Consider the following 21,083-nt stretch of genomic DNA (forward strand, 5'->3'; position numbering starts at 1 on the left):
TTGCCTGGTCATAATTAGCACTAATAATTAACAGTAGCCCCTCATAAATAATAAAATTATTAATTAAATGAAGTAAAATAAAATAAAGGGCTAACAGGCCAACAGAGGCAAGACTGTATCAAATCAAAAGCAGCAACATGAGAGTGCAATCTAAATCAAATGTACTGTAAATCAAATACACATAGATTAGAGATGAATTTATCTATTTGTGAAGGGGAAAGGTGCAGGAGAAAAATTTCTCATAAAGGAATTCCCAGAGGTCTTTATGACAATGACTGTAAAAAAGATACAACTTTAAGTTAGGCTAACCTGAGGAAGGATGATGGCAAGCCATCAAGGCATAGAAAAGATGTGTGGTCAAACAACACAAGGTAGGAAGTCCATTCCTCGCTGTTGCCTCTAGCACACCCAGGCTGTTATAATCACAATGAAAATAATTAACTTGCGCATCTCACATCCCAAACCAAGAACACATGGCCAGGAAAGGGACTGTGTTCAGCAAGTAGAGAAAATACACAAAGAGAAAAAGGCACAATAAAGTGCTGGGGAGGCAATGGGAAGACAGAGATCGATTAGAATTACAGACAAATGACTAACATTAAAATATAGGAAGAACTGTTCATATTATAAATGGAGTTTTAGAGTAGTTCTTTTCAACAATCACCTGGAATCATCTTTTTTCTTGACATGATTGTAGTTTTAAAATGAAAGGCAAATGGATCAAAGGCAAATGAAACGTAACTTTTCACAAAGACCCCATCAGTAATCTTCAGGAGGCATATTTATTTGTTCTGTCTTTGTTTCTGTTAGAAAATAGAGTTAAGTCAGGTGTGATGAACATCTTTGCTTTCACCACTCTCAAAACAAAGGCAGGTGGACTTCTGTGAGTTTGAGGCAGCCCCCTTTACATAGTGACTTTTATCCTGTCCACCCAGGGATACATGGTGAGACACTGGTCTCAAAAATAAAAGAAAGAAAATAGGGGTTGGAGAGATAGCTCAACAATTAGGAGCACTGGCTACTTTTCCAGAGATCTTGGGCACAATTCCCAGCACTAACATGGCATCTTGTAACTGTCTACAACTCCAGTTCTAGAGGATCTGACACCCTTTTCTGGCCTCTGTGAGCCCCAGAACACACATGGTGCACAGATATACACATAGGCAAAACATCTGTACACATTAAAAAATAGAAGAAGGAGGAGGAGGAAGAAAGAAAGAAATGGAGAAAGAAAGGAAGGAAGAAAGAAAGAAGAGAGCAGAGTTGGTTTAAAAATAAAAACAAAACGACTCTACACACAAGAGAACACTAAATAGTTAACATGGTGCAGGTAGCCAGGTGACGGAGGCATGCGCTCAGTCTGTGTATATCTTCATGCCTTCTCTAGTTATTAAAATATAGAAACCCTTCAGTAATAATGATAAATGAGGTGTGTGTAAACACATATGGTCCCAATATAAACTTTCCAGCTATGGCGATTAATTGAAAATTATTTAGTAGGATTTGTGCAAAATGCACTCTTTTTCTTTTACAGAGTTGACATCTAAAGACAGCCCAACTTCATATAAAACTCTAGATGTGGCTGTCTCAAGCATAAGCAGAAAGAGATTAGTAAAGATAGAACTCAAGATCACTAGCTTTTATGTTTTATTGCTGCAGGTGTATAAGAAAAAAATTCCCCTGGAAAAGTACAGTGCCAAAATAAAAACTCCAAAGTCTTCTTTGGAATAGAGAAAGAAAAAAAAAATTCTGCCTCAGAGTTAATTCATTCTCCTTCAGAAATGTGGCATTTGACAAACAGGGGTTTGAAATTAAAAACAGACTCCAAAGCCCTACATGCTTTCAGTCAGGCCCCTACTAGCAGACAAGAAAAGTAGAAAAACTTGAGTCTATACACAAAAGTCTCATGCTAATTCAGGCTAAAGAATCAGGATGTATAGTCAGATAACATCATAAAGAGTCTTGGTGAGAATTTAGACCAGAGTTCTTCAGACTTCCCTACTCATTAAATTAAGAATGCATATGATCTCCACTGCTTACTATTATTTTAATATATACTGAGAATAAAATATATGTGGCAGTAATAATGATTTTTACCACTGCAACCACAACCAGCACTACCTCTACCAGAGCCCACAGGCCCTCAATTTGTCAAACTACCCCACCACTACACAGCTGAGCACATCTCCTCCAGTCCTACAATCTACAAAGGTGAAGGCCTCCTATTGGCTACAACCCCTTGCCTTTCTGATGCCTCTATTTAGAGCTCTATGTCCCCCTCCCTCCCTGCACTCAGGTCTCCACTCAAAGGTCATTTCTTTAGAAATATGTTATCCAAATTCTACCATAAATTGCAGTCTCGATATAAGGTGTCCCTCAAAAAGATTATGCATTAAAGGCTTCCTCCCCAGATAGTGACATTATTTTGGGAAGTTGTAGGAACTTTAGAGGTTAGGCATCAGCTGGAGAAAGTATATTATTGAGTATTGTTGGAGACTATATCTTGGTTATGGCTCTTTCTCCCTCTTTTCTCCTCTGCCCAACCTCCACCTATCCTTCTTCCCCATCACAAGATAAAGAACCTTCTCTGTCACATGTTCCTACTCTAAGTGCACAGGACCAAATGACTCTGGACTGTGGACTCAAACTGTGAACAAGTCTTCCCTCCCTGAAAGTTGCTTTCTTGAGTATTTTGTCAACATGACAAAAAAATCTGACTAATGTCATCTATATGATGCTTTTCCAACCCTTGTTCTTTGTTATTCCTAGCTTTGCCTTCCACCATTACAATTCTCACCAATGGCATCAAGTGCTATAGGGACCAGTACAGCAAGGGCACCAAACAATGGAACCTCCAAGCTAATTACCATGTGTCCTTATTTCTACGACACAATTCACATATTTGTGGGTTCACCTACTGTCTGTTTCCTTGCTCAGAATTTAAGTTCTGTGGAGGCAGGAACTCTGTGACAGTACTCTATCCCAACCACAAAGGACAATGATTATCAGCCACACAGTGAGTGCTCAATATCATTGACCTGAGCTTTGCTGGGTGTCTGTGTGTTAAAATTTTCTAACAACTCATCAAAAACTCAAGGAATAGTCTTATATGAAATGTGGCCATGTTTTGTGTTATTTGGATCATATAAATTCATATGTATGAATGTGGTCTTATAGACTTTGTACATTAATAATATTTCACTGACAATAATTCAATATATTAACAGTTTGGAGCCCAAAAGGAAGCCTTCAAATGAATGATGAGGACCCCAAATATGCCATTTCTGATTGACTCAGCTGCCAAGGAATCAGAAGGAGTCCCTCTGAGAAAATAAACATACTCTGCTGAAAGCATCTAATTCCTGATTTAAATTACAGTAGATAAAATGCCTTATCCGTCCTTCCAGTAAAAAAATTTCCTGTAAAGGGATTGGTAGGAACTCATTGCAATGGTATCAAGGTGCTCATTTCAATGACAGAGAAGTCTAGTATTATTAACATGCTGGCTAATGAAGGTGGGAGGCAGCTGAGAAACAAAACAGACAGCAGTTACTGCAATGATCAAATCTCTACTTTAAGCACCTAAAACCAGCAGCATGTGTTACGTTACCTAAAAGCACACAAAGCAACCTTGATTCCACAAGTGGGAATGGTTTTGCAAGGTCAAGTAGCTCTTCTTTGGGTCACATAAATGAGATAATCCTGATCCTTCAGACTGTCCTCAAGAAAATAAGGAAGGAAAACAATATCTTATTTCATTAAAGAAAAAACTATAGGTGAAAGTATTTAACAATTAAAGAAAATATACTTCAAGAGGCTGGGGATATGGCTCAGTTGGTAAAGTGCTTGCAGAGCAAGCATAAGGACCTAAGTTCAAATCTTTAGCACACATGTAAAACAAAAAAAGTCAGGTATATTACACAGAAACAGATGGATCCCTGGGCTTACTGGCCAGCTAACATAGGTAAATACAAATGCTCTGGTTTCAGTAAGACACCCTCTCAAAAATGAAGATAGACACACACACACACACACACACACACACACACACACACACCCCACACACCACCTCTTGATTGTCGGAGTCCTTGTCCATTGAACCCAGAGCTCAGCAGCTGGCTACGCTGGCTAAAAGCTCCAGCAATCTGTCTGTTTCTCCCCAACCTGTGCTGAAGTTACAGAGCTTTTAGTGGGTGCTGGTTATCAACTCAGGACTTCATGCTTCTAAGGCAGAAACTGTACCAATGTACTCACATCCCCAGACTCTCAACACAAATCTTATCAATTAGAAAAATTGCTAATAATCTGATCACAGCAATGCTACTGCAATCTAAGTGGCAATGTCTTCTCACCTCTAATACCTCCAAAGGCAGATCATGACAGGAATCCCATCCAACGACTATTCTCCAGACTTAAGATTAAGTTTCTGTTGTTATTGCAGTGATTGTTGTCTCCACCCAACTACCCATAAATATTTCAAATTAAGATGTACTATACTAGGAGAGAACAATTGGGGTAAGAGTACAATGCATTTCCAGGAGGCAAAGGGGATAAAAGTAAGAACAGACTGACTTTTTCTGGTAGATGATGATGAGATGAGGAGCAAGAAAGATGGTGATATTTTCAGGCCTTAGATACTACCACACACTGTAGAGGCTCCCAAAAGGAGCATCAGAGGAATAACAAGGAAAACTGCTTAGCAACAGGTGGAAGTGATTGTGTACACTGCATCCTTTTGTTCCCAATGTACCTGACATTGCTTTGAAAGAGTCAAATTCCAATAGCAGTGAGTTCCCTGGCCATGCTGTTTTCCCATCAGGCTCATTACTAAGCAGCTTTTCACACCGTGTAACATTTGGAAAGTATATTCCAACACAATCATATCATCTGGATTATGTAGTTCCCTTTAGTCCCTCTGTGTCTTTCACACAGAAACGGATACAATTTGTAATTGTATTCAAAAACAGGGAGAGAAGCAACAATGACTGGGGTTAAGAATAAAAATCTCAGTGTTGGAACAAATTGTATTTAAATTGCCAAGACAATATTCAGCACCTGCCAAGAAACACGTTATGTGCTCTGACATTCTTCAAGGCTTTGATTGAAGAAATTAGTTTTAAATGACTGCAAACAGACTACTCAGAGCAGTAGCTTGCCAAAAAGTTTGTCATTTTTACAAATGGGACCATGGATGTCTATGATAAATTTGAGAAACATTGAGTGACAAACATTTGCTAATAATATCTTGGACTTACTGTTTTATTTTGAAGTGTATATTTAGTTTAATAACAGACAATGATAACTTTTCTAATGACAGTTTTGGGGGAAGTAAGGAAAAAAAAGACTTGAAACTTCAACACCACTTAAATTCATTAAAACTAAAAGAGCGATTCCAAGCGGCATTTCCCTTTTAGTATTGATTCCAAATGACTTTCCCAGTGCAAGTCAGAACTAGTTCTGGTTACCATATTTAATCATGATTTCAGAGATGTGTCAAGACATCAAAGAGATATCATCGAAAGTAATGTACTGGGAGAAAACTGGGCCCAATAATTTAAAGCCCTAATTTGTACTGTGTCTTGTTTAGTTACCATGAGCTCTGAAGAGGAATACAACTTCAGTGCTATGCATTTAATTTGGGGCCTGATATTTGCAGACACAGGCAGCACTGGATTCTGTAGAAATTTATCTATGCTGTTCCTCAAAGGGAGTTTTGGGTCCCACCCCACAAAAGAACATGGACTGGTCACCAGATGTGAAGCCCATATGGCACAAGCACACGACTGCTCTGGGACAAAAAGAAGGGAGCTAATAAGAGCAGCAGGCAGGAGTAACACTGAGATGACTAACAAATGTTTGGTGCTGTTGACTTTCTTGGGAAAAAATTCATAAATCACTATTTAAAACTGGAAATATGACTTGGTCAGTTGCTTTCTACAAATCTTTCATTTTTGAAAACTTTACTTTGAAAAGAAATTTACCCATATGTAGTTCATTACTTGGTCTGAATTAAAGCAAAGTTCACGTGAACACTGAAAGAAAGGAAACAAACAGGAACAGACAGATTGCTTTAGCTGGGACAATGAAGCAGCTCACCTTAGCTCTTAACTCTTCTACAGCAAATTAGTCACCAAAGCCTGTGCACTGTATCTGGGTCGTCCTCTCTTGAATGTCATCCTTCCTCACCCAGTGCCATCCCTTTCTCCACAAATGTGTATCCAGTATCCCAACAAAAGATCCCCATGATGTGCCATACATTATTGGATATGTAGTTCCCAGCCTCACCAATCCCTCACCCTTCCTTCAAAACATCGTTTCAATGCCAGTTGCTTGGGAAAGCCTTTTGGATAGCATAGTCAAAATTATGTCTATGGGCTGGATGGCCCAGTGGTAGAGAGTGCTTGATGCTCTTCCAGAGCACCTAAATTCAGTTCCCAGCATTTGTATCAGGTGCCTCATAGATGCCTTTCCCTCCAACTCTAGAGTATCTGTAACTCTAGATCCAGGGAATCTAACACCCTCTTCTGGCCTACATAGGTACATGGACACATGTAGCATACAGACACATAAATAAAAATAAATCTTTGTCTTCAGGTATTTATATGTGTGTGCACACAAGTGTATATGTATGCTCATGCCTGTGCATCTAGGGGCAGGAGGGCTGGCCAGTGAGCCCCATACATACTGTCTCTAGTCCCCGGCACAGGGATCACAAACCGCACCATGACTAGCTTTTTTTTTATGTGGGTTCTGAGGATCAAACTCAGATCCTCATGCTCACAGCAAATACTTCACCAGCTGAGATATCTTTTCAGTCCCCAAATTATGTCTTTTTAATGTCTTTTAAAATGGACTGCTGCAAATAAATCCACCAATACATTTCTTCATGCTGTAGATCAAACCCAGGGCCTTGCATATGCTAGTTAAGTGTCCTACCCTGGAGCTGCTTCCATAGCCCTGAATTCACCAACATATTCCTATCAGGGATAACAGGAACATACCTGAACATAATAAAAGCAATATGCAGTAAACCAACAGCCAACATCAAACTAAATGGAGAGAAACTTAAGGCGATTCCTCTAAAATCAGGAACAAGACAAGGCTGTCCACTCTCTTCATACCTCTTCAATATTGTACTTGAAGTGTTAGCTAAGCAATAAGAAAACAAAAGGAGATCAAGGGAATACAAATTGGAAAGGAAGAAGTCAAACTTTCACTGTTTGCAGATGAAATGATAGTTCACATAAGTGACCCAAAAAACTCTACCAGGGAACACCTACAACTGGTAAACACCTTCAACAAAGTAGCAGGATACAAGATTAACTCAAAAAAATAAGTAGCCCTACTATATACAGACGATAAGAGGGCTGAGAAAGAAATCAGAGAAACATCACCCTTTATAATAGCCACAAACAATATAAAATATCTGGGGGGTAACACTAACCAAACAAGTGAAAGACCTATATAGCAAGAACTTTGAATCTTTAAAGAAAGAAATTAAAGAAGATACCAGAAAATGGAAAGATCTCCCATGCTCTTAGATAAGCAGGATCAACATAGTAAAAAGCAATCTACAGATTCAATGCAATCCCCATCAAAATACCGGCACAATTCTTCACAGATCTAATATAATACTGATGAAAGCTAATATATCCGGGACTCTATGCTGAATACCACATTAACTCCTTAAGCAAATCTCATTCATGATTATGGACCTAAAATATAACTACACTTAATTGTATAAAAATAGAGTTGAGAAGAGAGCTCTGTTGTAGAATATTATTTTAAATGGGCAAATATATGTTATATTTGGTTATGATGTGGAATATTACTTTAAGTGTGTAAAGGTGCTACATTTGTTTATGCTGCCATTTGGTTAACAATGTAAGGATGTGTGTTTAATTATGTAAAGATGTGTTGCATTTGTTTCACCTTGCCTGCCTAAGGCACCTGATTGGTCTAGTAAAGAGCTATTAGACCAATAATAATAATAATTGCTAATAGCTAATAATAAGAATGACCAATAGCTAGGCAGACAAAGGACAGGCAGGGCTGGTGAGCAGAGAGAGTAAGTAGGAGGAGAAATCTAGGAATGAAAGAGAAGAGAGAAAAGGAAGAGAGGGGAGAATGAGGGCGATCCCCAGGGCCAGAAGCCAGGCAGCCACCAGCCAGACATAGAGACAGAAAAGTAGGATATACAGAGAGAAAAGGTTAAAAGCCCCAAGGCAAAACATAGATGAAGAGAAAGAGAAACAGGTTAATTTAAGTTAAAGAAAAAAGAAAGCTAGCCAGAAATGAGTCTAAGCTAGGTTGAACATTCAAAACTAATAAGAGGTCTCCATGTCATGATTCTGGGAGCCACCATAAGTTGGTGGCTTAAAAGAAAAGGCCTGGTACAGGGCTCAGCAATTAAAGTGCTCAAGATGCAAGCAAGAGGACTGGAGTTTGGATCTCTAGAACCCATGGAAATGCTGGGCAAGTGGACCAGCACACCTGTAATTTCAGCCCTTTGAGGATAGGAAAAATAGAAAACAGAGGAGAAACCTACATGGATGTCCAATCTGGCTGGCTAGTCTCAGATCCAATGTTAAGCTAACCTCCAGCACTCTCAGAATCGGTATGGCAGAATGTTCTAGATATTTGGCCAGTTGACACATGAGCTTCAGAAAAACATGCCTTTGGGATACAAAATAACATGTAAAAATCAGTACCTTTCCTATATCAATAGCTGATACACTGAAAAAGATACCAGGGGTACAACCTCATCACAGTAGACATGCAGGCACAAATGCATGTACATGTACACACACACACACACACACACACACACACACACACACACACACACACACTACTTGTGAAAGGAAACAAAAGACCTCTACAACAAAACCTTTAAAAGATCAAAGAAAGAAAATGAGAAAAATGCTAGAAGATAGAATTTCTGTGCTAATTGGTTGAAGGAATTAATAATGTGACAATGGCCATCCTACCAAAAACAACGTACAGTGCAATGCAGTCCAAATCAAAATTCCCAGTACATTCTTCACAGACATAGAAAAAAGAACATCAAATTTTATATAGTGATTTTAGAAAAAGCAACAACCAAGAATAGCCAATACAATTTTTAGTATAAAAATGCTGTGGGCTACTGGGAACCAGGGTTTGATTCCCAACCACCACATAGTGGCTCAGAATCATCTGTAACTCTAATCCAGGAGATATGACAGCCTCTCTTAGCCTCTGTGTGCACATAGCATACAGGCAAAATACTCACCCACATACATGAGATCAGATTAAATTTTTATAAAAAGCATGATGGTGTAGTGGTGCATGCAGAAAGGAAGACAAGAAGGACAACAACAGAAGTCACGAGGAATCGCTGCACCTTATTTCAAAATGTACCACAGAGCCTTATATTATAAACAGCATGGTACTGGCACAAACACAAACACACGGTTAGAGAGAATAGAGGACCCAGATAATAGTAAAAAAAAAATACAGCTTTCTATTGTTTGACAAAGACACCAAAAATATACACTGAAGAAAAGACAGCACCTTCAACAAAAGGTGCTAGAAAACCTTGATTTCAACATGCAGAAAAATGACACTAGACCCTTATCACTCTTCACAACTCAACTGCAAATGGATCAAAGAACTCAACGAAAGTCAAATAGTCTCAAATTACTAGAGGATAAAGTAGGGAGTGTCCTTCAACTTAAAATCACAAATATGGACTTTTGAATATTATTCCCACAATACAATAAGTAAATCAACAATTCAATGGGATCTCATGAAATTCAAAGTATTTGCATAGCAAAGGAAATGGTCAATAGGATAAAGAGCTAGCCCATAAAATTGGAGAGAATCTTTACCAGCTGTGCATTAGATAGGAGATTAGGATTTGGAATGCACAAAGAAGAAAGTGAACAAACCAATTAAAAATGGGCTATGGGACTAAAAGAAAAGTTTTCAAGACAAAAAGTAAAAATAGCCAGCAAATACTTTAGACATGTTCAGCATACTTAGATATTAGGAAAATGAAGATGAAAACTACTTTATGATCCCATCTACTGCAGTCACAATGGCCAAGATTGGGAATACAAATGACGACAAATAGTGCCATGCATGTGGGGAAAGATGAACCCTTATACATAGTGCTGGGAGTGTAAACTACTGCAGCCTCTTTGGAAATCAGTCTAGAGGTTCTTAAAGAGTAGAAACAGAACAAATATATGACCCAGCTATTTCACTCCTGGGCATACACCCAAACACGTTCTTTTAGTCAGTCTTCTATTGATGTGAAGAGACCCCATGACCATAACAACTCTTAGAAAGGAAAATGTTAATTGGGTGGCCTATAGTTCAGAAGTTCAGTCCATTATCACCATGATAGGACATGGTGGTGTTCAGGTAGACATGGTCCTAGAGACATAGCTGAGAGCTCTACATCTTGTGCAAGCAACAGGAAGTGGTCTGTTTCCCTGGGTATGGCATGAGCATATATGAGACCTCAAAGCCCATCTCCAGTGACACACTTCCTCCAACAAGGACACACCTACTCTAACAAGGCCACACCTCCTAATAGTGACATTCCCTTTGGTGGCAATTTTCTTTCAAATCACCACACACTTTTATATCTTACTACAGAGACACTTGCACATCCATGTCCACTGTGGCTCAGGTCATAATAACTAGGAAATGGAATCAACCAAGATATACATTAACTGATAAATATGTGGTACAAATACATATACACAATGGAAAGAAAAATGAAATTTTCAGGTGAATGGATGAAACTGAACAAAATTATACTGAGGGAGGTCACCCAGGCCCAGAAAAACAAATGACACATGTTCTTTCATACATGGATCATAGCTTTGAATCTTCCATATGTTTAACCTAGAGTACAGATAGAGCCTGAAATGAACCACTAGGAGTAGAGACCTTAGGGGATAGGAATAACAAAATACAGGTGAGTCAAACTAGAGAGAGAGAAGACTAGGAACAGAAAATTCAAGCACAGATAAGGTACAGAAGGGGGAAATGAGGTACTGGTCAGAGTGTACCCAAAATAAAGTCTGCATGAAAAGGCTACATGGAAGCCTATGATCCTCCAACCCAAGAAAATGATAAGAGAGAAAAGTAGAATGCAGGTGATATGAAAGGAGAAGGGAATATACATGAGGTTAAAAAGCTTAAGCGGGGATACAGCAGTTGGGAAGGTGAGTTAGCCAAAGCTAGTTGTTAAGATGTGTGTGGAGGGGGTGTGGGGGTGTGTGGGTGGGTGGGTGTGTGCTGCTATGAGTTATAGAGTAGTTCTATATCTACTTTTTGAAATGAGGGAGTTGTACAGAAGTTCCTTGAATGGGCAAACAACACTACTCCCAGAAAGAATGGATTATTAAATGAAAATCTCAGTACTGGGTACAAGATATCTCCCTACAAGGCTCCAGAGGCAGTCAAAACAACACAAGCTACACAAGCTATTGTCATTGCTCTTGCTTTCCCACCATTAATTGGATGACAAGACCCTATTGCTAAAGACACAACTTACTTTGGATTCAGGACCCAGAAATCAATGTCAAATTCACCAGGAACCTTTCTCCCTACTGGATAATTTACATAATGCTAGTATGTGTTATGCTGGGAGAGAAAAGATATTAATGGCCTTATGTGCTCATTGGTACAATAGTGGCATGACAGTTGTGGAGTAACCAACTGCTTTCTGATTAGATATGAGGCTGTTCCAGAGAATCAATCTGTCTGGTATTCTAAACTTTTTTTGTTCATTAAATTCAGTAGCTGCGCCTTAAGCAACTGCTGTCCTAATCTGCAACTGCAACCAGTAGCAGTTGATACACTGGTGTAGCCAGGTGGTAATTCTGTTCCCTCAGGCACCGGCTCTATCACAGACATTAAAGGAAACTTTATCTAGATCTCTATCCCCCTATAGAAGTGAGGATTCAAAGGTTGATGTGAAAATTCTGCTTGCTCAAAGAGGCTGAATAGCAAGTATCTAGCCTTCTCTCCTAACTTACATCTCTGTAAAAACGTGGTGCCCTGTTCAGCCCTCACGTAAGAACCTTACCACTTCCTGCTGACTCAACCTCCTAACACCAGGTTTCTTTTATTTAATCAAACAACTGTAACAGTCTTTGTATCATTAAACAAATATTTCATAGCACAAATGAATGTAACACATTTTAAATTAATATCCCACAACACTAAACCTCACGAGAAGCAAATGACTAGGGAGATCATAATCCACAGGGGCAGTCTACTGTTGTTCTGTTGTGAAATGGTCATGTCAGATTGTATTCTAAATATTTATATTCATACTCACTGTTTTTTGCCTCTCTCAACTTTGGTCAATAAAGCGTCTTTTGCAGTGAGTAGCAGTTAATGCAGGGACTCATAATTGATCAAAGTGCCACATATAAACAACCCTGAGTACTTAGCTATGGATGGTCATCCATATAACTTTCCACCATACAGGGCTTAGGGAACTTCTTGGAAGAAGGGTTAGAAACAATGTTAAGAGCCAAGAGTTAGGAGGAGTGCCATGCAATGCTGACTCCTGTGCATGACATAGCTGTTGGCGACAAGATCAAACCAGTCAAACCTCAAGCACCTATTGGGAGAGGTCCATGAGGCTCCACCCTGACCAGAGGAGGCACTGGCAGCTGATGGCTGCTGTAGGAGGGAGAGTTATCCTTTGAGGATGTGGCTGCAGGTAGGTTGTTTGTGACCCAGTGGATGGTCACACACCCATGTGCATATGGACAACAGTAATTGACAACAACACAAAACCACATGACTCAGCTGGGCAGTGGTGGCACACGCCTTTAATCCCAGCACTTAGGAGGCAGAGGCAGGTGTAATTCTGTGAGTTTGAGGCCAGCCTAGTCTACAGATTTCAAAGCTACAGAGAAACCCTGTCTAGAAAAAAAAGAAAGAAAGAAAATACAGGACTCTCAAAGGGAGATGGGATAAGAGCCACTCACAGCAATTGGAGAATGATAACATGGATGATATGATAGTGTATAAATATATAGAACTTTCAAAAAATAAGTGATATTTAAAAGATGAAACCATGCCTGTAAATTAAATCTAAAATGTTCTATAAATGGATGTAAGCAAGACATTTTCTCCAAGGGAAGATAATGCCGAAAGAAACTCCATTACACAATGTTATTTCCTATAATTCTTAGGCATTCAGATGTTAGGTCTAAGAGTGTGGCCCAGTGGTAAAGTCCTTACCTAGTATATGTAAGACATTGAATTGGATTCATAGCACTCCTAAAACCTTATAGATGTGTAATAATGAAAAAGGAAATAATAATCTTATCTATCTCTGGTGTAGCCAGCATGGCACCAAGAGCAAAGGCTAAGGACAGCAGGTTCAGTGTAGTAAGACACATAATTATTTCCTCTTCTGGTCAAGAAAACCAGAAGGACTAGCCTACTCTTGTTTTTCACTAAATGAAAACCCTCCTACAACTACTGGCATAAAGACTGTATTTCCAACATTTTGGTAGACCCACAACACACTAAGAAACAAAATTGTCAGTCTTAAATTAACTTTGCCTGATTACTAACTCTGGCTTCCAGCTGGAATAACACATGATATCATCACTTCAGAGACAAGCCCAGTTTAAGAGCAATAGTTTACATGACCTACATTCTGAGTGCCTTTTTAATCAGGCACTTGGCACAGATTCACCTGCTCGTAACCTGACAATACCTCCAAGCTCAACCAAAGAACAAGAAGTTCATGGACATTGTTTCTTAGATTTTTCTCTCTCTCCCCCCTTCCTCTTCCCTCATTATTCAAAATTATAACAACTTAATGAGTTTATATGCTGGGAAAGAAGAGCATTGAAATGAAATAGTCTGTAAAATCAGGTGAACTTGAGACAGTTACTATCCTGACGGTCAAATGTGTTACATCTCATGAGGACTAATCAAAGGCTTGCTAAGGAATAAAATCTAAGGTAAAAGTGTAAGTGTGGGGGGTGAAGAGACATCTCCATGGGTAAAGGACTTGCTATACAAGCACAATAACTTGATTCAGATCCCAGAGCCTGTCTAAAGCCAGAAGTGGTGGCACAGTTCTGTAACCCAGACCTGAAAGACAGAGATAGGTTGATCCAGCAGGCTCTCTAAGCAGCCAGCCTAGCCAAAATGGTGAGTTCCAGGTTCAATGAGACAGTGTTCCCAAGAGTAAGGTGGGGGTTGAGAGAGGAAAACACTCCAGGTTGATGTATGACCTCCACATATGCCCGTGCGTGCGTGAGCGCGAGTGCACACACACACATACACACACACCATACATCAAGTATCAAAGAAAAATTAGTCAGAAATGTTGGAGTTTACTGATCCAAATATTAACAGAAAAAATTACTGACTTGTATAAACTAATCACTTTCGTAACAGGTCACACAGACTATCATATTCTGACAACTTCCTCTCCTCATACCTAAGAAGAAGTGTAGAAGGAGGCAAGGAAAAGGAATCAACAGTCATTCTGATACCTCACCCCAGTAGAAATGCTCCAGGAATACATAGTTAAAAAGGGTCTCTGCATCAGACAGACTGGCTTGCAACTTAGCTCCCATATGCACTAGCAGGGAGATCATGGTCAAACTCGTAACTTATTCATTCTTTAGCACACAATTAGTTCAAGTCAATTCATTAAATTAATTTAAAAATGGGTTGACTGGAATCTAGGACTTGTTTTTATTACTGAGGACTATTAACCCAGCACTGAGACACACAACTAACCTGTGAAATCCTGTTCAGGCCTGTGATGCCAACACTGACATCTAATGCCTGCTACAGAGTGAGAAGTATACAGTCAAGAAGCCACATGGGTTTCCTGTTTCACAGATTCTCCATCTGCAAACTGCATTTACTCAACAAATGGTTATTACATGGAATGAAACAACTCTTTTGGGAGCAGCTTTTTAGGTTGGTTTTTCCTTATATGATTTGGAAGCGTCACATCTCTTAGCAAAGAGCTACAAGTCAAGGGCTTTTCTGGAGAGATGAGGAAGTGATGGAAAAACATTTTTTAATTAGTCACCTTTAAAGTTTATTAACTCTCCTACTTATAAGCAAGACAGTGCCTCCCATCAAACCAAATGTTCTAAACTAAAGGGGGAAAAAGGGTCAGAGGTTGTGTTAATCATCCAGAGTGTCATTATATGAGCACCTGGGGATCCCATATGTTAAGCCACCTAGATCTATTTAATTGCTAATACTATTCATCAGGGCCTTGAAAACATCTTAAACACTATCAGTCTGAATAAGTAAATTCCATGTAACATGAAGACACATGTATACACTGTATGAATGCACAGTTAAGGACCAAACTTGGAGGCACAAGGTCAAAGCTAGAAGCCCAGTGCTCTTGGTACTATAGTACTGGAACTTAGGCAACCAAGGCAGCAGCTGAACACAGACATCTGGATCCAAAGAAGAGAGAAGGAAGCAGCTGGCCATGCATGAGAGCAGATCCTCATCTTGGAGAGGAGCAGGAAGCACTGCTGTTCCCAGAGGAAAAGGTGGGACTAAATCCAGTGGGTCAGCCAAATTTACCTGACACTAGGAAACCTCATGGGGATGGAGGGGAGAGGGGTTGGCATCTTCGCTGCTTCTCTCTGGGATTATTTTCTTTCTTTTTAAAAAACATTTTATTTATGTACTATCTTTATGTGTGTGGGTGTTCTGCCTGCATGTATGTCTGCACACAACATGCAATGCAATGCCTGTGGGGGCCAGAAGAGAGTGTCAAATCCCCTAGGATACTGGAGATACAGACAGTTGTGAGCTTCCATGTGGGTACTGGGCTAGAACCTGGATCCCCCAAAAGAGCAGTTATGTGTTCTCACCTGCTGAGCCATCTCTCCAGCCCTGGGATTATTTTTGTGAAAAGCACACTCTTCAACTGTCTTCAGAAAAAAATTCCTATAGGAATCCCTCCCTCTCAGGAACAGCACCCAGGCCTGAGTTAAGGGATCATAGTTTTCTCCTTTGCTCAGTCTTTATTCAAATATTATCATCAAAGTTTGCAAATGGCAACAGTGCTGTGGTACTAATGACTTCACTGTCATGGCCACTGGCCAAAGAAAAACAGACGGATGGACCGTCTTCCCAGAAAAACTCATTCTTAATTATTATAAATGGCTGAAAACAAGGATAATAAAACAGGACCTCCCAAGGCGATGGCCAATCAGGAACAGTTCGATAATGATCATTATATTTCCCAGCCAAGACTTGCAGTTTGAAAGCTAATACAAGCATCAGGGAATTCAGATGGTAAAGCCACAAATGTTACAGGACTAGCAGACATACTACTATTTAGCTTACTAAATGTAAATTTGTTTTGGAAAGGTAATCTAAAATTTAATAGATAAAAAAAACAAATCTTACCCTTAAAAAACTACTTTAGCAACTTTAAAATGCATATGCTTATTTTTCTTTGATTACAAAGACAGATAAAATTTAAACTACAGCAATATTATACCTGTGCAAACTTAAATTGATTTATAATTCGTTTAGTTTTTCATTTAAAACCTATTTCCAAGTTAGATGGTTTATATAAAGCAACAGCAAAAGAAGGATAATAATATATATGTACATATGTATATTTACAAAGTGTGTGCTATAGGAAGTATAAACACAGCTGCTTCCTCTACTCCATAGCTTGCTAGCATTTTATAACCACCGTAAATTATATTACACCCAATAAAAGCTTTTTCCGGTGACAATTAGTATAAAAACATCAGCTATATACTGCAGATTTAAAGGAAAGTACTGCTGAGTGTTATCAAAAAGTAACTTTTAAAATACAATTTTTTTAAGTGGCACTCAGTTGTCTTTAATAAATTTTAATTTAGGAAACAAAGTGCAGGGGAGAATATATTAAAGGCATTACTTGCATAAGATAAATTGACATTTTGAACATTTTGCTCATCTGAAAGAACAAATGACAATGATTCCTACTTGTTGAGCACTTGCTGTATACCCAACACTGAGCTTAGTGATGTGTGCCAATAATTTCATTCAGTCCTAAAACAACACGAAGAAGATACTGCATTTGTATTTCAGTGTTACTTTCTTATCTAAACTTTCTTGCTATACTATAAAAATGGAAAATTCCACATCCTTCATGCTAAGCTAAATAAATGTAGATTTTGCTTTAAGAGACTAACTCAACAGTTCTAGTGTGCTGCTGCTGCTGCTGCTGCTGCTGCTGCTGCTGCTGCTGCACAGTGTAGCTGCTCTACATAACAGCAGCAGCAGGGGCAGATTTCAAAGAAACTGTTGAAGGACCTGCCAAGTTTTATCATGAAAAACAATGTCAGAGTTACATTTAATCTGAGCTGAACACTATACAATGTACACATGTCAAACATGTTATTCTATGCATATGTACATTTTTTGGTTATTATACATCAGTTAAACCTAAATTTAACACATAAAAAAATCAGTGTGGGTGCTAGAGTGGCTCAGAAGTTAAGAGCACTGGCTGCTCCTTCGCATGACTGGGGTTCGATTCCCAGCACCAACAAACCATGTATAACTTCAACTCCAGGAGACCCGACACCCTCTTCTCAATTCCATGGGCACGTATATGAAGGCAAAAACAAAAACAAAAACAAAATCAAAAACAAAAAACAAAAAACCCACCACACATAGAAAATAAAATAATAAAGTAATTTTATAAAAGCAATGTCCCAGTTGTAAACTGAAAATAAATAATTTAAAATAATACAATTTGATAAGAAAAGGAAGTTGCTTTGTGATCACATCCATGGTTAGCTTTACAAGTCTCTATGTGTTTGGCTTCAATCTGTCTGTTTGTAAACAGAATTATTTGACAATTACCATACATATGCTCAATATATAAAACACTGCTGTGGACCCCAGGGATAAGAAGGAGAGAAAGTGTTATGAAGACCTTTTTCTCCAATTTTTAAAAATATAATTACTGTGGGTAAATATGAGATTTTTCCCCCAGAGAGTTTGTTTCTTAATTAAAAGCTTGGTTCAGTAGATTTGTATTCCAGAGCCTGAGCTGACATCTTCACAGCAGACTCTGATTTCAATAAGTGGGGAGAGTGAGTGCCATGAGGCCCTTTTCCAAGTTGGGAGTCTTTCTCTTCCCCAGGGTTTTCTATTCTGTGACTTAGGCCATAAAGTCAACACTGAGGTTGCAGGGATGGAGGCCTGCTAAGCAGTGGTGGAAACATGTCTCCAAAGAAGTAAACAACTCTCAGCTCCAGCTGAGACTTCTCAAACCTTTGGGGAAAGCTAATGTTGCCCTTGTGCTCAAGATAAACTCAAATGCTCCACTTTCTAACCAAAGTCTGTAAAAGGACACTGAACATATATTATGACTTGTTACACTAATGGGTTTGTGTGTGCTATATAAAGTAAGAATGTTCATAAACAAAAAGCAATTACAATGGCTAGTTTACAGACCTGCCCAGGCTAAAACCCTGAGACATAGAACCAACCAGAGCAATATGCAACTAGAAACATAGTAGAGCTTTGATAAGTTCAATGTTTTATTCTTCTTTGTCTGTTCATTTTCCAGTTGAAGAAGCACACTGATGCCACCTCCATATCTAACAATCTAACAGTCTAATATGCAATGAAGGACTCAAATAGTTTATTATGAATGAGATGACATAAAACAGACATTTTCTAAAGCTTCCTTGGGAGCCTGTAGTAAGTTGACAGATGATTATTATCCTGAGTTCGAGAAAACCTCTTTCAAATCTTATTTTGAGATACTTCAATTCCTTTTGAAGCCTGAGGCTAACCTTAGCAGACATGACTGATGTGTAGGAGCAGAGTCTGCCCCCATGGTATAGCAGGGAGTACAAGAGAGGCTGCCCCAGTGGCTTAGAGTTAGTAATGTGGTGAAGACACGTCCCTCAGGAAAGACAATGCTAGCCCAGGGCATACTGTTAGAGCCACAACATGTTAAGGAGATCAACTGGGCACAGGGATTAGACCTAGCATGGGTAGGGGGATGAAGGGACATCCATGTGGAGGACTGAAACAGGAACATCCCAGTGCTGGGTGTTGGACCATGAGCAAAGTGAGGAAGGTGTTGATGTGCATAAACATGGTGGTGAAGAGGACATCTAGTAATAGAGGGAGGTTCTGAGGAAGAGAGATGCAGCCACTCAGGTTACTAGCATCAAAAGGGATCTGGCCAGATTTTAGGGGCCACAATATCCCTGAATAGAGAATCAGAGCACTTCTATCAAGGTCATATGTCCTAAACCTATCCAAACAACACTACCAACCAGGGACCAAGTACTCCAATACCTGACCCTCTGTGGAACATTCTCATTCAAACCACAACTGCACAGGTCAACAATATGATTACTCAGATAATAGTAGATATCAAAGTGTTTTCCTGGAAGTCAAAACTTCAATAGGTAATATATTAATAAGTTCGTATAGCAACATACCTGTAGAAGGAGCCTTTCAAAAGCCAGGAAGTTATCCCACTTGGCAGTCTGTGGATGCTTCAGGGTTTGAACTGTGGCCATCCCAAGCTGTAGGAGCCCACAGTGATTTGTAAGAGCTTTGAGGTTATTCTTGAAGAGCTGAATATAGGACATGAGCTGCCCTGGTGTGACTCTCCCTGGAGAAACAATAACAATTTATCAGTGCACTCACTTCTTGACAAGGAGGATGTGAGCAAACACTGTCTTATATGTGCTCAGAACTCCAGAGCAGATCAACCTTTCCTAAACTATTATTCCAGCAACACAAGAACAACAGCAAAGCTGATCTTATTGGCTGCTTTTGCAAGAAATTAAGAATTAAAGCCAACTGGCTACAGCCATATTGCTAGCAGAACTAATTTATAATTTCCTAATATCCTGAGAAGAGTTTTCAAATAAAGACACAAATATTTATTGATATCAACATAAAGTATCCATGAATGATATATGACACTAGTATCCAAGAGCCAAATGGGAATCTTTTTAACTGTGTGCATGTATATAAAGCATGTTACAATCATGGCTAAAACCTTTATCACTGGTATCAGGGACTTTGTAACTGTTTTCATGAGGTTCAAGGCTTCCTGTTACATGGCACAAAAGTGTATGGCAAATGAGGGTAAATTGCTAGTGAATGTACAATGTGCCTGTAATCATGTGCACACAGTGAACCAATACACTTCTTCAGAGTCCTTAGATGGATTCATCTCCCACCCTCCGATTTGTTACATTTCATGGCTGATATCATCAATGCTTTACATAAGGCTTCTTCCTAAACACCAAATTCTCCCCATCAGACAAAAAGAAGGCACTGAGGAAAACCTAACTGTAAGTCAATAGATCACTCCTGTAGACCTCACCAGTGCATGCCTATGGACTGTTTTCTGAAACTGAATTCCAACTGTTTATTGCTATACTTAGTTTTTTAATTGTTAATAAAACAGTCTGCATTAACTCAGCACATGCAGGCCATGCAGGCACTTAAAGAAGCATGCCCTCTTCTGATTCTCAGAGCAACTGCACCAAGGCAGCATCTATTAACCGCATCCAAGGTGCTTAGAGCTGAGTGTCTGCCAGTGTTAGCTAGCAGATACCACCTAATAAGTGGCTGGTGCTGAAAATTATGATACACACAAAACAGAGACCCAGCCATGAGAAACTCAAAAGCCTGAATCACAGTTTCTTTTTAAGCAAACATTTGTGAAAAGATTTAAAAAAAAAAAAACTTAAGTTCCTCCTTATCCATGTAACATGGCACGCATTTAGGAAAAAGAACAAGAAATAACCATAACTCCTGAGGTTCTCTGGTTCCTCAGCAAGGTACAGACTCATCCTGATATCCATCCATCCACCCACCCACCCACCCATACATACATACATACATCCACCTATCTCTGTGTATCTCTCTCTAGCTAGCATACAAAATAAGTTTCATTTAAGACATCTTCCTATCATATATCATTGAATTTTGCCTTCATTCTCAACTACCCTCTTCCATCCCTGATTCTCAAAGTACAACTTAACAATTTCCTTGTTCATGTACTAAATGAA

At 39.1% G+C, this 21,083-nt stretch overlaps 1 protein-coding gene across 5 annotated transcripts in view; it reads right to left on the reverse strand.

The window, feature by feature from the left end:
- Nucleotides 1–21,083, reverse strand: part of Scfd2 (sec1 family domain containing 2) — a 346,541-nt gene that overhangs the window by 253,823 nt on the left and 71,635 nt on the right. For all 5 annotated transcript variants that reach the window (XM_035452402.1, XM_027390893.2, XM_027390895.2 and 2 more), the window contains one exon: nt 19,494–19,669. In XM_035452402.1, the coding sequence (XP_035308293.1) occupies nt 19,494–19,669 (176 nt within the window). The remainder of the gene's footprint in view (nt 1–19,493; nt 19,670–21,083) is intronic.

The sequence above is a fragment of the Cricetulus griseus genome (genome assembly GCF_003668045.3).
Source record: "Cricetulus griseus strain 17A/GY chromosome 1 unlocalized genomic scaffold, alternate assembly CriGri-PICRH-1.0 chr1_1, whole genome shotgun sequence".
In the NCBI taxonomy this organism is placed as follows: Eukaryota; Metazoa; Chordata; class Mammalia; order Rodentia; family Cricetidae; genus Cricetulus; species Cricetulus griseus.